The sequence below is a fragment of the Eulemur rufifrons genome, chromosome 24 (genome assembly GCF_041146395.1).
Source record: "Eulemur rufifrons isolate Redbay chromosome 24, OSU_ERuf_1, whole genome shotgun sequence".
NCBI lineage: Eukaryota > Metazoa > Chordata > Mammalia > Primates > Lemuridae > Eulemur > Eulemur rufifrons.
Window position 1 is genome coordinate 33,612,260 of NC_091006.1, and position 14,452 is coordinate 33,626,711.

General features: G+C 35.7%; 1 protein-coding gene across 1 annotated transcript in view; it reads left to right on the forward strand.

Annotated features, from left to right (window-relative positions):
• The window catches only part of FRYL (FRY like transcription coactivator), a 211,089-nt gene that overhangs the window by 131,989 nt on the left and 64,648 nt on the right, over positions 1-14,452 (forward strand). The window contains exons 20-28 of the mRNA XM_069458471.1: positions 1,537-1,774; positions 2,676-2,858; positions 3,097-3,183; positions 4,811-5,079; positions 7,134-7,329; positions 8,127-8,251; positions 9,689-9,746; positions 10,818-10,909; positions 13,407-13,579. Of these exons, the coding sequence (XP_069314572.1) occupies positions 1,537-1,774; positions 2,676-2,858; positions 3,097-3,183; positions 4,811-5,079; positions 7,134-7,329; positions 8,127-8,251; positions 9,689-9,746; positions 10,818-10,909; positions 13,407-13,579 (1,421 nt within the window). The remainder of the gene's footprint in view (positions 1-1,536; positions 1,775-2,675; positions 2,859-3,096; positions 3,184-4,810; positions 5,080-7,133; positions 7,330-8,126; positions 8,252-9,688; positions 9,747-10,817; positions 10,910-13,406; positions 13,580-14,452) is intronic.

Below are 14,452 nucleotides of genomic sequence, written 5' to 3' on the forward strand. Positions count from 1 at the left end.
TCCCCAAGGAAAGTTAATTAATTCCACTGCCTTTAGTTAGCCAGGCTGCTTTGTTGTTCTCCCCTATACAGTGAGAAGTTAGCTCATGCATTTTCATATATATATATATATATATACACACACCTAGAATCACACAGATAGGTATAAGATAGATATTTACATATTTGTAGACTTAAGGGATGTTGAAATAACCTTTAAGTCAGCAGTGTGGAGGGCTGTCACTCTCCTCTTCCACAGTGTCTCCCTTGGTGCCACTATCAGGGGCAGAATACTGGGCTGGAGTTGCTTAATCTGGCCCTGCGTAATTCTGATGTGCGGAAATAGCTGCTGCGGTGGCTTCGTTACTTGCTCCTAAATCCGCCTGCCTGTCATACAACTTCTCTTTAGTCTCACTGTCGGTTGAAAGCTGCCTTAGTGACGACCAGAAGGGAATTCAGCAGGGTGGAGACTGACAGCTTCTTTCTCCTAACCATACAGCTTTCCTCCTTTTGTCGTTGTGGATAACTCCTCCTTTCCAGCTTCTCAAGCATGTAATTGTGGTGTATTTTTAATATTACCTACTTATTTTATTCATTCAGACTATTTCTAACTCTGATGTGTTTGTCTTTAGAGGCAATTATTAAAGTAATCCTCTTCAGCCGCAAATCATAAACACTTACTCATATGGCATTATTATACACACACACACACACACACACACACACATATATAGGTGGCTTTAGTACAGCCATTTTTTATCTTGTTTATCATGGTTTTTCTTGGTTATCATTCTCTTTTTTTTGTTTTGGTAAAATTCTATAATTATGTTGAGAGCCCCATATTGGTTTGATGTCTTTGAAAGGTTAACTTTATATAGCCTCTTTCCTAATTTATTTAGACTTAAATTCTCTTTAGGGCCTTATGTGTTGAGTCAACACATTGTCTTTTTCATTTTTTTCCTAGGCATACACTATTTATGGTGTTACACTTTTAAATTTACTCTCATTCTCACCTTCAAGAATTATTTCTGTTAACTTGATCCCATCTTAATTTGTTGCATTTCCTTCTTCACAATCAGCCGTCTCATATTTAACTGTAATCTCAGCAGTAAATAAGGAATGGCTGAAATAAATCATGTCCTTTGAGCGATAGTAAAGGACTGAATAAACACGAGATAGTGCTAAGCTATTACATGATTAGACATAATTTTGGATTGACTATAGGATAACGTATTTTAAGGATTAAAGAACTTTTAAATGGAATTCTGATGTGGCATCTGTATTTTCTAAAGTACAGCATTTGAATTAAGATCAAACTTATTCTGAATTATAGTAAAAGTATCAACTCATATTTAGAGATTTATATGTGAATTTAAACAAGTATAGACCAGCGTAAAGTTGAATATAGCACCAAAAAGTGAACATTGGTTCCTATCTTTGTGCTTCTTACAAAACAGTTAAGAGGGTATAGTTTTTAAGTTCCTGGTTTTAAGGTTTAGATGATCAAAAACTCTTTGAAAGGTTCTGAAGTTTGCTGATGGCGTTTTGCTCTTGGTAGGCTCACGATTCACATGGATGAAGAACTGCGCGCTCTGGCCTTCAATACCTTGCAGACACTGATGCTGGATTTTCCAGACTGGCGGGAGGATGTTCTTTCAGGATTTGTTTATTTCATTGTTCGTGAAGTGACTGATGTCCATCCCACGCTTCTTGATAATGCCGTAAAGATGTTGGTACAATTAATAAATCAGTGGAAACAAGCAGCCCAAATGCATAACAAAAACCAGGACTCACAGGTACCAAATTCTTTTATATTGTCCCTTTCTATATGGTCAGTGGTAAATGAACAATAATGTTGTTGATCTAGATCTGTTTTCTCAGACACTAGAAGTTTTCTTCTGTTCACTTTCGGTAGGTTCATAATCCCTTAAACTGAACTTTTCTATAGTTCGTATATTAAATTCATAGTGTTTGTGTGCCTAACCTTTCTAACCTTCTTCCCTTGGTAACAATTAGTTTTTAATGAGCATAGAAAGCAGAGCCAAGTCTAGCTCACATGCAGGTTGTTTCCAATATATTTAAAACTGATACAATAATAAAAAATTCTGGTAGTCTTCCATTTGGGTGACTTGATTATTTCTCCATGGCACCAGGCCCTGTTTCACATACACAGCATTTGTGCTCCTTAACCATAAAAGGTGCTCACGTTGTTGATTTATGAGAATGTGTAAGTCATAGAACCTTGGAATTTTAGAGCTGGACCATCTCAGCCAACCCAGCTTCTCAGTCTTTAAAGAGCCTGGAAATCAACAGGACCCAGCGGAAGAGTTTCTAACACGCTCCCAGGCCGTGGCAGGCTGCCGGTCCCCACTTTGGGTGTGAAAGATACAATCCAATCCCCTTATTTCCTGCAGAGAAATATCAGACACACAGTGAGTGTCATCAGTTCCAAGGTTATAAAGTAGTCAGAGAATGATAGAAGTTAGATACAGGATGCATTTTTAGACTGCCAGTGAAATGCTTTTTTCACCGTGCACACTGTTATATTTTTATAAACAGTATTTAAGTTGCTTGAGCTGAGGCAGACCTGTAGCCATGATTTCTGTGATTTGCTTTACTCTTTCTTAATTGTTTTTCTGGAATATCTACACATAATGTAATTTTTATTTTATTTTTAACTTTTATTTATTTTTCAAGCATGGCGTAGCTAACGGAGCTTCTCATCCCCCTCTGGAGAGGAGCCTCTACTCCAGCGTGTTCCATGTGGTCGAAGGCTTTGCCCTCGTCATTCTCTGTAGCAGTCGACCTGCCACCAGGAGATTAGCCGTCAGTGTCCTTAGAGAAATACGGGCTTTATTTGCACTTTTGGAAATACCTAAGGTAAGGTTTAGGTATTTCTTTACGTTATCTAAAGAAAGTACTTAAACACTATCCCTTTGTCCATCTTTATGCTATTTCTGTACCTACCATGTATAAGTTACTTTATAACTAAGCTACCCACCGTCCCAATTCCATTTGTAACAAATAGTGCTAAAGTGCATTTTCAGTGTTTTCCTAGGTTTGGCTACTTTCCTTAAACATTGCTAATGTTTTTAGACATACGGTGTCTTTTTCATAGGGTGACGATGAATTAGCCATAGACGTGATGGACAGGCTGAGCCCATCTATCCTTGAGAGCTTCATCCACCTCACTGGGGCTGACCAGGTAACAGTGGGGATTTCACGCGGCTCAGTCTTGCTTTGGGAATTAAGGCAGACGCATATACATACATATACACACACATGCACAAATGAACTAACTTCCTTAACTAATGTAATGTTAGTATTTTTAAAAACTATAAAGTGCTTTCAGAGTAAAAAATATTTAAGAAGTGGCACTTATTTATGCTGTAATTAGTACTCTTCCCCATAGAAATAAAAATAATTTTATCTTTACAGAATTCTAATCTTTCCAATTTAAGAAGTTTTCTTTTAATGCTAATTTGGACTACTATTTTACTATTTATTATGGCATATGATATTCTTGTCATAGAGATACTGGTTAAAATGCTATGAAAAAAATTGTTGAAATTCAAAGCATGAACTTATGTTCTGCTTCTTCAGTGAGTGGTTTTTGTTTGAATCAGGAATCACATGAGTTTAAATGCGGTGGATTAAGTGTATAGTATTCTATGCCAAAGTTATATGTAATTGACTCATTAATATGGAGAGAAACGCTTCGTCAACAAACACATTACTAAGAAAGCTTATGTAAATTTTCTTATTTGGGTTTGGATTAAAGAAAGGTCATGTATCAAGATTCCAGTGTTGATGTAAGACTACCTGACAAACATTACTACTAAAAATTTTTTTCCTCCTATTTTGGAATACATGGACAAGAGGTTTTTATGTGCTTTCTGCATAAAACCTGACTCTTATAACCCATAAGTTATATACAACCAAAGGAGATGATAAAATTTTATAAGCCTAAAAGATTATTAAAAATCTGTACAATCCTCCCCCTATGGTACCAAACTTTTTTTAATTTAATTTTTTAATTATTTCTTTTTTAATGAACATATTGTAATTGTACATATTTATCGGGTATAATTTAATGTTTCCCTACATATCTATGTTGTGTAATGATTTAATCAGGGTAGTTAGTGTATCTGTCACCTCATGCATTTATAATTTCTTTGTAGTAAGAACTTTTAAAAGCCTCTCTTCTAGAAATTTAATTTAAAAAATCTACAGTTTAAAGAATTTTGTTTTAGATGATTAACCATGAGTTATGCCAAGAAAGAGAGTAATGGATAACTGACTTCTAGTGCCTAAAGCAGTGCTTAGGGAACATAATCTGCTCTGTAGGTAAATCTTTGTCTCTCCAGTATAAGAGCTCGAATACTGTTGAACAAATATTTAAGAATATCCTCTGGAGAGGATGCCCCTTTCCAGTCTGTTCCATCCATGCACAGATAGGGCAGGTCGGCATGGAAGTTAGTGGTTCACTTTTAGTTCTCCAGCAGCTTCCGTGTACCATGAAAGTTGAATATTCATATAAGAATTACTTATAATTATTTTGCTTTTACTATTTTTACTTTTTTGGTTTGTAGATCCTTTTGAGAATAATGAAAGCTATGGCATCCTTCTCTAGCAAAATACCTGTACACACATGCACAGCAGTTTCATGTGATGTCAGGAGTTCACTGCTCCCTCAAACCTACCTTGAACCTCATATTATCCTGTTCTAGAAACTACCAATAGACCACTTTCAGCTTAAAGCAATTTATGTGGCAAAATGTTGAAAGTTACTGAAATGTGCAATAACCAGTTTTATTTTTCCCTCCACATAGACTACTTTGCTCTACTGCCCTAGCTCCATAGATTTACAGACATTAGCAGAATGGAACTCTTCTCCCATTAGCCACCAGTTTGATGTGATTAGTCCGTCACACATATGGATATTTGCACATGTGACCCAAGGCCAAGACCCGTGGATTATAAGTCTCTCCAGTTTTTTGAAGCAAGAAAACCTTCCTAAACACTGCTCTACAGCTGTGAGCTACGCTTGGATGTTTGCATACACAAGACTTCAGTTGCTGTCTCCACAGGTTGATATAAAGTGAGTTATTTGAAATTAAATAGTGTAAATTTTAAAATGTATAGACTGTCAGCTTTCAATAATACATGGATTTGAGAAATAGAAAAGTGCTACAAATTGGAACTTCCATAAATAACATGCCATACTGTGTTAATGTCTTAGGGAGGGACAAGAAGTTATTAAGGATATAGTCTCATAACCTCTTTGTCCTCTCATACATCAGTTTCACCAAATTTTAATTGTTAGTTTGCTCAGTAACACCGTGCTTGGAACATAGTGTGTGTCCAATGAATCTGTATGAAATGAAAGAATTAGGAAAGGATCTGAAGATGAGTGTGGATGTAGATGCAGTTAAGCTTGTAGACAAAAGGTAGAAGTAGAGAGAAACTAAGTTCAGTGGTCTCCCTTTTCCTGATGGCATTCTAAGGAAGACACCTAAGGGTGGGAGTGATTGACAGTGAGATGGAGAGTTAACGAAGGTCATCATGAATTTCAGTTAATTTCTTTTTGCCCTTAATTACAGAAGAGCATTTTCAAACCTGAGTTTGGGTTCCTGATTTCCCCTTATCTAGTATGCCTTTGATCACGTTGAATGGAATGAGTCCCCTCGTCATATCACTTGCCCATGTAAGCCCAGCACCTGGACCAACCTCACACCTTAGGCTCACATTAAAGGCTCTTTAAACCTGACTCTACTCTATACTTTTTTCCAAACTTTCTATCAATAACATTGATGTTAGAACCAAACGAACCTCTCAAAGTTCACCATATGTGGTCTACAGTTTCCATTCTATGAGCTTTTGTTCACTGCAGCCTAGAATGCCTTTTGTTTTTCTCTATCCCTACATGTCTACATCCAATATAGCTCAAATTCTACCTTATTTTTAAAACTTTCTCTTATTCCTCCTATCCAGAGTAATCATTCTTTCTTTTGGATTTGAATATATATATTTTTGCTGTTTCTCTATGTACATGCTAATTATATATGTGTATAGATTCTCAGGTATTGTGTATTGGATAATATTTTTTAATAAAGATTGACACTAGCCACCTTACGTAATATTAATGACCTTATCTTAAATTGTCTTCCCTAATTACAGTATTTTAAATTATAACTCCGTCTTCTACCAGCATTCTCTATCTCCGCTTTTTGCTCTTATTTTTCTTCATCAAACTTAGCACCATATGATATTGTTTTATTTATTTCTTTGTTGGACGTCTCCCCGGCCCACATGAGGGCAATGATTTTTGTCCCATGACGCTGTTCTAAGACACCGTTGCTGAATTAATGAAGTGGTGTGTATCCATTATTTATCTTAACATATTACAGAACCCGTTGAAGGCAAGGATTGTGTGTTAGTATATTGGTGTGCTCTTTCAAGACAGAAATTTGGCAGAAGCCTTGAAAATGTGGATATTCTTTCAACTCTGAGATTTCATTTTCAAGAATTACCTAAGAAAATAATTAAACATATGTTATAATTAAGCATATATTCAAATGTATAGTATTGTGCATAATAGGGAAAAATTGCTACTAGCTACAATGTCAAACAATGAAAGTTTGGCATGCAGTTGTCAAAATAATGTCATGGCAATATGTTAATTTCCATGGAGAGCTGTTGAAAATACATGGTAAGTCTAAAACAAAATATTCAATTTTTATAAATTAAAAGAGTTGTATTCATTTATAGTACATGTGTATAAATTGAAGATGTGTAGAATATACAGTGCTCATTTTGGTGTGAAATTAAGGTGATGTTCATTTTCTTTTCATTTATTTTCCTTCTACATGGAGCCTATATACTAAGTACTAAAATGTGGCCCAATAACTTTTGTCACAGAAATAATAGAGTATGTTAAAATGATCCTGTAATGTTTTAATTTTCGGTGTAATACTTTGTTCATCTATAGCATTCCACAAATATTTATACTACTAATAAAGCCTTTATGTCAATCATCTCCCCTAAATTGATAAATTGATTAAAATTTAGCAGTAGTTACCAAAAAAAAAAAAAAAACTTTTAAAAACATGTGTTATTTATATCTACCTACTTTTCTGCTCCTTTTTTCCTCAGTAGCCCCATCAATGCTAAGAAGGTCAACACCACCACAAGCAGCGACTCGTACGTCGGCCTGTGGAGAAACTACCTGATTCTCTGCTGCAGTGCGGCCACGTCCTCGCCCTCTTCCGCTTCTGCGGGTTCTGTGAGGTGTTCTCCTCCCGAGACGCTGGCGTCCACCCCCGACAGTGGCTACAGCATTGATTCTAAAGTGAGTTTTGCAGCCCTGCCATTGAATTGAATGGCCCCATGCAAGCAATATTTCAAAATTTATTTTCCTGGACAAAAAAGTAGCTTGGCTGAAAATTGTATCACTTACGCTAAAATTGAAAAGACTTCAAGAAAATCCAGCACTATTTTGATGGATTCCCAGTTGGAATCCATAATACGTATATGGTTTTTCATTGAAAATAAAGGTTCATTCAGTTCATCCTAATGAATATTTTTAAAGAAATTGTCAAACCTGTTTTCCCTTCTTCTGGTTCCTGTACTTCTCACACTTCTCAAAACCCAAAAGGAATCGTTTAAATAATTAAACGCCTCTCTAGAATTTTCCTAAGTCATATAGTGACACAAAGGCTACTTGATGAGAACAGTTGTGTAGTTTTTATGAGATGACGCAAAATATCATACAGCGGTTCAAGGAAACTTAGAAAACTCAAGACCAGTGTCTGACTTCAACACTGATGACGATTTTAGAAGTAATTTTGTTTTACTCATGTTCATGGATCAAAAGATATAGAATATGTGAGGGGGGAAGTCAGCCTGTTATATGATGGTATTTGTAAGACATTGAAAGACCCAAGTTCTGTTAATGAACCTGCATTAAGCCATTAGACAAATCATTTCCTTTTGAGGTTGTGTACACCGTCGGTGAATTTTGAAGCTCCATTCACAAAGGTTTCATCTGTCCCGTTTAGCACTGACCAAAGACTGTTGAAATCTGAAATTGTCTAATTGGACGTAGTATCATTAGTGGCTGCTATAAATGTAATATTTTCTTCCCAGATTATTGGAATCCCATCCCCTTCATCCTTGTTTAAGCACATAGTTCCAATGATGCGCTCTGAGAGCATGGAAATCACGGAATCCCTTGTTCTAGGTCTTGGCAGGACCAACCCAGGAGCTTTTAGGTAATTATCTTCCCATCTTTTCTCTCTGCGCCAACGTAACGAGTGTGCTGCTTAGAAAGAAGATGTGGGAGGGCCCAGCAGAGTACTTACTAGGATGGTTGCAGACCAGTCCTGACTTTTACCAGTTAACTAGTCGTGTGACAGTTAAGTCATTTGATTTATTTGAGCCTTTATTTCCTCATTTTGATTAAGTTAAGATATACTCTCTTGTTTTCACAGCATTACTATGAAAAATCAAATATATACATAAATATGTTGTAAAAATGATAAAATGCCATATAAATCTGTAATATTTTCCTACTCAATTTACACAGTGATTCTGGTAATGTGTAATCTTGGTCTTGTGGTTAAAGCTCCACTTTCCCCCCCTTCTTATGCAAGGGAATCAGAGTGTGTTTCAAAGAAATGTTTATGTACATGTTTTAGATCATGTTTTGATATTTGATGTTTTTGATATTAATGAAGCAAATTCTTAATTTTCACCTGAGGTTGTGCTTTGTTGCCTGCTGGGCCCTGAATTATCTCTTTTGAGACTTTCTCAATTGATATGAGGTGATATTTGATATTTTGTCTCCAAGACAATGTGTACAAGAGAATAGGTTAATAAATTGTATCTATAGGTGTGGTTAGTTATCATAAATAAAGTTTTAGAAGACTATTTTGTGACATAAATATACTATTATGGTTATTGAAAAATTGGGATATAAAAGTGATCTCAACTTGAAAATCATTGAGGCAAATACTTGAAATGTCAGCACTTTTCTATAAATGACAAAATTGTGGATGGATTTTATTCTCTTCTTAACGCTTTTAAAAATTTCCCAATCTCATAATGAGTACATTTATAATTTAAAATCAAAATACACACAAAGAAAAATTTATCATTTTCATAAATTCTTTTACCCTTTGACCCATGAATCTGTAAAATTAATCCTAAAGAGTTAATCAGAAATGAGGACAGTGATAAATGTACCAAGTTGTTCACTGAGGCAGTATTTATAGTAACAGAAGTTAGATAAAATGTAACAATTCAGTAATCAATGGTTAGGAAAATTATGGCATGCTACCCTGTGATAGACCATTATGAATTAACAGCACATAAAAGTAACTGTGCTAGGATATTATTAAGACAAAAGGATACTATTTTATATATAATAGGGTTTCAACTACGTAAAATGTGGGTTGCAAAACTGATTAAATAAAAATATTGATAGTATTTATCTCTGCAAATTAAAATAGGTGGCATATACCATTTTTTCTAGTGTCCAAATGTCCTATTATATGTTATTTTATGGTCAAAAAAATAAAAATTATGTTTAAAAGAGTAGGATTAGGGTTAATACTTGTCGGTTTATACAGTATGTTAATATTTACATACTTGCATTTGTCAGATTATATCTGTTTATTAATAGAATATGTTTATCATTTTTCTTCTAGGGAACTAATAGAGGAATTACATCCCATAATTAAAGAAGCACTTGAAAGAAGGCCAGAGGTAAGCTGTGTTTGTAGTTTTGTGTTGTTTAACTTTGTTTTGTTTTTTTTTTTTGGAGATAGAGTCTCACTCTGTTGCCCAGGCCAGATAGAGTATAGCGGCATGATCATAGCTCACAACATCCTCAGACTCCTGGGCTCAAGCGATCCTCCTGCCACAGCTTCTCAAGCAGCTGGGACTACAGGCATGCGCCACCATGCCCAGCTAATTTTTCTACTTTTAAGTAGAGATGGGGTCTCGCTCTTGTTCAGGCTGGTCTCAAACTCCTGGCCTCAAGCATCCTTCCTCCTCAGTCTCCTAGAGTGTCAGGATTACAGGCGAGAGCCACTGCACCTAGCCTATTAAACATTTATTTTTCTGCTGTATTCTGCATATAATAACAAAAGTTAGAAATTAAGTGAGAGATCGGCTAGTGTATTTTTCAACTTTTTTTTTTTTTAAAGGTACAGACTTTCCTTCCCACCCAGGAGATCTCACACAGAAGCCCATTACGTAAAACAGATGAAAAATTGCCGTAGCTTAAGTGAGAGCAGGAAATAGTTGAGGGCTAGTTTGGAGTTGGCAGGCTTTTTCTGTAAATGGTCAGATAGTGAATATTTTCAGCTTTGCAGACCATACTGTCTCTGCTGCGGCTACTCACCTCTGCCTTTTTAGCATGAAAGCGTTCATAGACCACATAAACAATTGAGTGTGGCTGTTTTTCAGTAAAACCTTATAGCAGTAGGCAGGCACACATCACCAAGGCCAGATAATTTTTTTATGGTTTGTAGAGACGAGGTCTGCTATGCTGCCCAGGCTGGTCTTGAACTCCTGGCCTCCAGCAATCCTTCCGCCTCAGCCTCTCACATTGCTAGGATTACAGGCATGAGCCACCACGCCTGGCCGACACACACACCTTTGATGAAGTAGCTGGCAGAGTGCTCACAGTCCACACTGCACAAGCAAGATAATTTTGATGAGCTGAAAAACTCTCTCTGAGATATTCACATTATTCTTTCCAAATTATACCAGCAAGTTTTCTATCAACTTCCTTGAAGGCATTTAAATAATGTCTTTTTATCTTTGAAATAGAATATGAAACGGCGCAGGCGTCGAGACATTTTACGAGTCCAACTGGTACGAATATTTGAACTGCTGGCAGATGCTGGTGTCATTAGTCACAGGTCAGTATTAGTTCAGGTTTTTGAAACTCTGGAATGATTAAGGAACATAATCTCTTTCTCTCGTGAAATATATAAAAAAGTGTTGAAAAGCACCTTTGCAACGAAAAACTTGTCTGCATCATGGTAAAAATTGTTTACCAACCAAAGACGCATCCAGTGCATTAACCAGTAGCTGAGAATGTAATGAAAAATCTACCACCAGAACCAGATTGCTTCAGGCAAAAGTTGGTTTAATGTTCCTATGATTTTCATATTTGTTGGGACCTAGTTATCTAGGCAAGTGGACCTACAGTAGCCTTTTCTTGACAGAATTACCTCTTACCTCATTTTAAAATAGATCTATTTCTTCCAGGCTTGAAAAAATAATATGTTTGAAGGTCAAACATTGTCAAGTTTGCAGGTTTATTCCAGTGAACTGTTGTCTGTCTTGCTGGGAAAAAATGATGAGGCTCATAGACATAATTCATAGCTGTGGTTTCCACCACTCACAAAACCATAAAACCTGGGGTCCTTCCTAGAGTAGTAAAGGCATCTTGACACTGAAACCAGCTCCTTGAGGAAAATTCCATCAGCTGTGTGTTGAGAAATAACTATTTCCTTAAGAGGATAGTGGTGTTCCCTGACCACTGAAGGAGAAAAATAGTAGATTTGACCATATGCAAAAAAGATCTCTGAAAAGAGATCTTAAGGAAGAAAAGCATTAGTAATCAAAGAAGTCCAGTAACTGTGCACACTGCATGGCATTGGTACTTTAGCTTTTGTCCTGAGTATTTCTTGGTGTACCTAACACCTTTCATGTTTAATGTTGAATGCTTTTGACAGGTGCCTTCAGAATAGTGCTTTAATCAAAGAGAATTTAAACCATTGATTTTTCTTTCCTAGTAAGTGAAAAGCAAATGAAAAAGAAAAAAGAAACGTCATTCTCTTCTCTGTCCTCCACAAAAATAAAACATTAGAAGTTAAGAAAAGTAAAATTGACACTTAGGGGCTTGATGCAAAAAATTAACAACCTAACACACATGTGAATCGTTTCTTTTTTTGTTTGCTTGTAATGTCGTGTTAGTGAGTGAAGAATCTTTGGTACAATTTTGGGGAATGCAAAATGTCTGTATGTTTAAAATTAACTATAAAATCTGTACTCACTATTGAGTAGTCATGATTTTTAACATACTTGTATATTTTTTTTTAGGGTATTTTTCTTTAAAGAGAAACTAACGGAAGGTTATCACTAATATGGATATTTTTCCTTCCTTGGTTAAGGAAAAAGTGAGTGCTGAAGCCAAAGGCAAGGGTCTTTGTGTTGTTCACCCAGTGGATCCTTGTGCCTGACGCACAGTAGATACTCAGTGAGCACTTGTTAAAAGAAGGAATGTTTTGTCCTGGTGCAGGCTGCAGTCCGCTAAATCGGTTTCCCATCCACCGATAGGTCATGACCCAGAATTTAAGAAAACACTCATTTAAGGAATAAAGGAAAAACTTTGGCCATAAATTTATTCATTCAACACATGTCTTCTGTTGTGGACTGATATTTTTAATATACTGTAGTGCCATTGTAACTTCTTACTCTTGTTTCCACAGGTTTAGAATATTTATTAAAAAGCTACTCACAACTAGTAGAAAAAAATTCTTACTTTTGAAATCATATATATTAGAAGTACTTTTCGACTATAACAAGGAAAAGCTGACCTAAATAAATGTAACTGTATAATAATAGCTAGTCATTTATGTAGCACTTACTGTTTACTAAGCCTCTTCATCTACAGTAACTTGTCTGTATTCTTACTAAAACATTCATAGTAGGTACTGGCTACTTGCTTATTGACCGATGAAATGAGACAGGAATCCAAGACTCTGACAAACCAAATGTCCCTGTCAGTCAGTGGTTTTCCAGCAGAGATCGTTTGCTTCAAAGAGAGTCTCACGATGTAGACTCCTAAGGCAACTCTGTTGGTCTAGAAAGATTTGAAACCCAGCCCTCTGCCTCATTCTCACTGGAATTCTCTTAAATTTTTGTATCCCTGATAATACCAAGAGAATCTTTCTGGGAACAAGTACCTCACAGATATTTGGTTATGCTGAAGGCACAGTAAGAATAGGTCTGGCTACGATGAGAATGAATAGAACTGATCTGTCCTCTGCCCTTTTAAACTGATCCTCCTCCTCCTCCTCCCAAATGCATCCTTACTAAACATCTGTATATTCTGACAGAGAGGGAATAACATTTAGCACTCAGAATAGTTGATTAAAGTTAGATATGGAATTGAATAATATACATTGCATTAACAGTTCCTTGATTAAGAAGCACCATCTACTTTTATATTTAAGTCAGTCCAAATCACATTCATTTAATTCTGGTCTAGTAAGTTGCAGACTCCCATGACCATGCAAAGCTTTATATATGTGTTATTCTGATTTTGATTAGTAGGAATTTGTTTTGATTTAAATTATAATTTAAAGTCACATATTTTTCATCATTTATTTTCCTCAATATTTGCAGTGCAAGTGGTGGCCTTGATAATGAAACACATTTCCTCAACAACACGTTACTGGAGTATGTTGATTTAACTAGACAACTCCTGGAGGCAGAAAATGAAAAAGACTCTGACACACTGAAGGATATACGATGCCATTTTAGTGCCTTAGTGGCGAATATCATTCAGAATGTTCCAGGTATTATTTTCCATTTCTTAAAGCATTATGGAGTATTTAAAGGACCATCATATTTTTTCTTCCCATGAGTTTTTGTAACCTAAGTTTACAAAGCAATCTGTGAACATACTGGAAAATTACATCAGCATAACATGGATGGCTGGAGTTTGTTTTCCCTTTGAATTAGTGTGGATGAATAGAAATTAAAAAGCAAGCCAGCACAGGTTTTCAGCAATAATCAAGCCACTGACACAAAAGTCTGAAGGAATCAATAGAATAAGCTCTTTGGATAAAATGCAGTGAACTAGAAGTATAATGCCCCAATTGATAATGGAGAATAAAATTAACAAGATACTTTTGAGTAATGGGAGAAGAGGGTAGGCCATAGATATATAATGTAATAAGGATACGGTGTTATTAATTGATTCATTTAACAGATGTGTGCCTATTATTGAGCAGGTACTATTAATATACTGACAGGTACTAGTTTAGGCACCAGGAAGATTAGTATACACAATTGCATTTTTAAAAGTCATAAATGCTTTACAAGTATAAGACAAAAATGTGACGGTAGCCTTTGGAATACAATGTAAATGCAAATGTTTCTTTTTCTCTCTGCAAGAAAAATTAAAGTTATTTTGTTACTTTAATAGTATTTGCAAACAGTTGATGTTTAAAGAGCATGAGTTGTGTTTTATAACAGGGTCACTTAAGCACTTAATGAGGTATGTTAGTTACTAGCATGAGAGCCGTGTTTTGATCTTTGGAAGGAAAATGATATTTAAAGGAAAAGAGTTTTTTTCCCCCCTAAATTTACTGATTAGAAGCTCACTAATTTGGAGATGTGATTTGGTCTTTTACTAAACACTTTTCTACAGCTTCCACATTGGTTTA